Source organism: Parus major, unplaced genomic scaffold (assembly GCF_001522545.3).
Source record: "Parus major isolate Abel unplaced genomic scaffold, Parus_major1.1 Scaffold625, whole genome shotgun sequence".
In the NCBI taxonomy this organism is placed as follows: domain Eukaryota; kingdom Metazoa; phylum Chordata; class Aves; order Passeriformes; family Paridae; genus Parus; species Parus major.
Window position 1 is genome coordinate 7,147 of NW_015379511.1, and position 1,455 is coordinate 8,601.

At 61.0% G+C, this 1,455-nt stretch overlaps 1 protein-coding gene across 1 annotated transcript in view; it reads right to left on the reverse strand.

Annotated features, from left to right (window-relative positions):
- Positions 1-1,455, reverse strand: part of NAA40 (N-alpha-acetyltransferase 40, NatD catalytic subunit) — an 8,717-nt gene that overhangs the window by 2,530 nt on the left and 4,732 nt on the right. Inside the window, exon 3 of the mRNA XM_033511771.1 lies at positions 5-39. Coding sequence (XP_033367662.1) covers positions 5-39 — 35 coding nt within the window. The remainder of the gene's footprint in view (positions 1-4; positions 40-1,455) is intronic.

Consider the following 1,455-nt stretch of genomic DNA (forward strand, 5'->3'; position numbering starts at 1 on the left):
AGGCCGGACACGCGGCGACACTCGATGGACACGTTCAGCCTGCGGGATGGGACACGGTGACAGCGGGAACGGGCTTGGGGACACCGGGAATGGCATCGGGGACACCGGGAATGGGCTTGGGGACAACAGGAATGGCATCGGGGACACCGGGAATGGCACCGGGGACACCGGGAATGGCACCGGGGACACCGGGAACACTCCAGGGATAACCAGAGTGGCCTTGGGGACACTGGGAACACTCCAGGAACACCGGGAATGCCCTTGGGGACACCAGGAACACTCTGAGAACACCGGGAATGGCCTTGGGGACACCAGGAACACTCCAGGAACACCGGGAACACTCTGGGAACACCGGGAATGCTCTTGGGGACACCAGGAATACTCCAGGAACACCGGGAATGGCCTTGGGAACACTGGGAACACTCCAGGAACACTCCGGGAACACCGGGAATGACCTTGGGGACACCGGAAATGGTCTTGGGGACACCGGGAATGGCCTTGGGGACACCGGGAACACTCCAGGAACACCGGGAATGGCCTTGGGAACACTGGGAACACTCCAGGAACACTCCGGGAACACCGGGAATGCCCTTGGGGACACCGGGAATGGCCTTGGGGACACCGGGAACACTCCAGGAACACCGGGAATGGCCTTGGGAACACCAGGAATGGCCTTGGGGACACTGGGAACACTCTGGGAACACCAGGAACACTCTGGGATCACCGGGAATGGCCTTGGGGACACCGGGAATGGCCTTGGGAACACCGGGAATGGCCTTGGGAACACCGGGAACACTCCAGGAACACCAGGAACGCTCTGGGAACACCGGGAATGCCCTTGGGAACACCGGGAACACTCCGGGAACACCGGAAATGGCCTTGGGTACACTGGGAACACTCCAGGAACACTCCGGGAACACCGGGAATGACCTTGGGGGCACCGGGAACACTCCAGGAACACCAGGAACACTCTGGGAACACCGGGAATAGCCTTGGGGACACCGGGAATGAGCTTGGGGACACCGGGAACACTCCAGGAACACCGGGAATGCCCTTGGGAACACCATGAACACTCCAGGAACACTGCAAACACTTCGGGAACACCGGGAATGGCCTTGGGGACACTGGGAACACTCCAGGAACACCAGGAGCACTCTGGGAACACCGGGAACACTCTGGGAACACCGGGAACACTCCGGGAACACCGGGAACCCTCTGGGAACACCGGGAATAGCCTTGGGGACACCGGGAATGAGCTTGGGGACACCGGGAACACTCCGGGAACACCAGGAGCACTCTGGGAACACCGGGAATGGCCTTGGGAACACCGGGAACACTCTGGGAACACCAGGAGCACTCTGGGAACACTGGGAATGGCCTTGAGAACACCGGGAACACTCCAGGAACACTGGGAATGCCCTTGGGAACACCATGAACACTCCAGGAACACCAGGA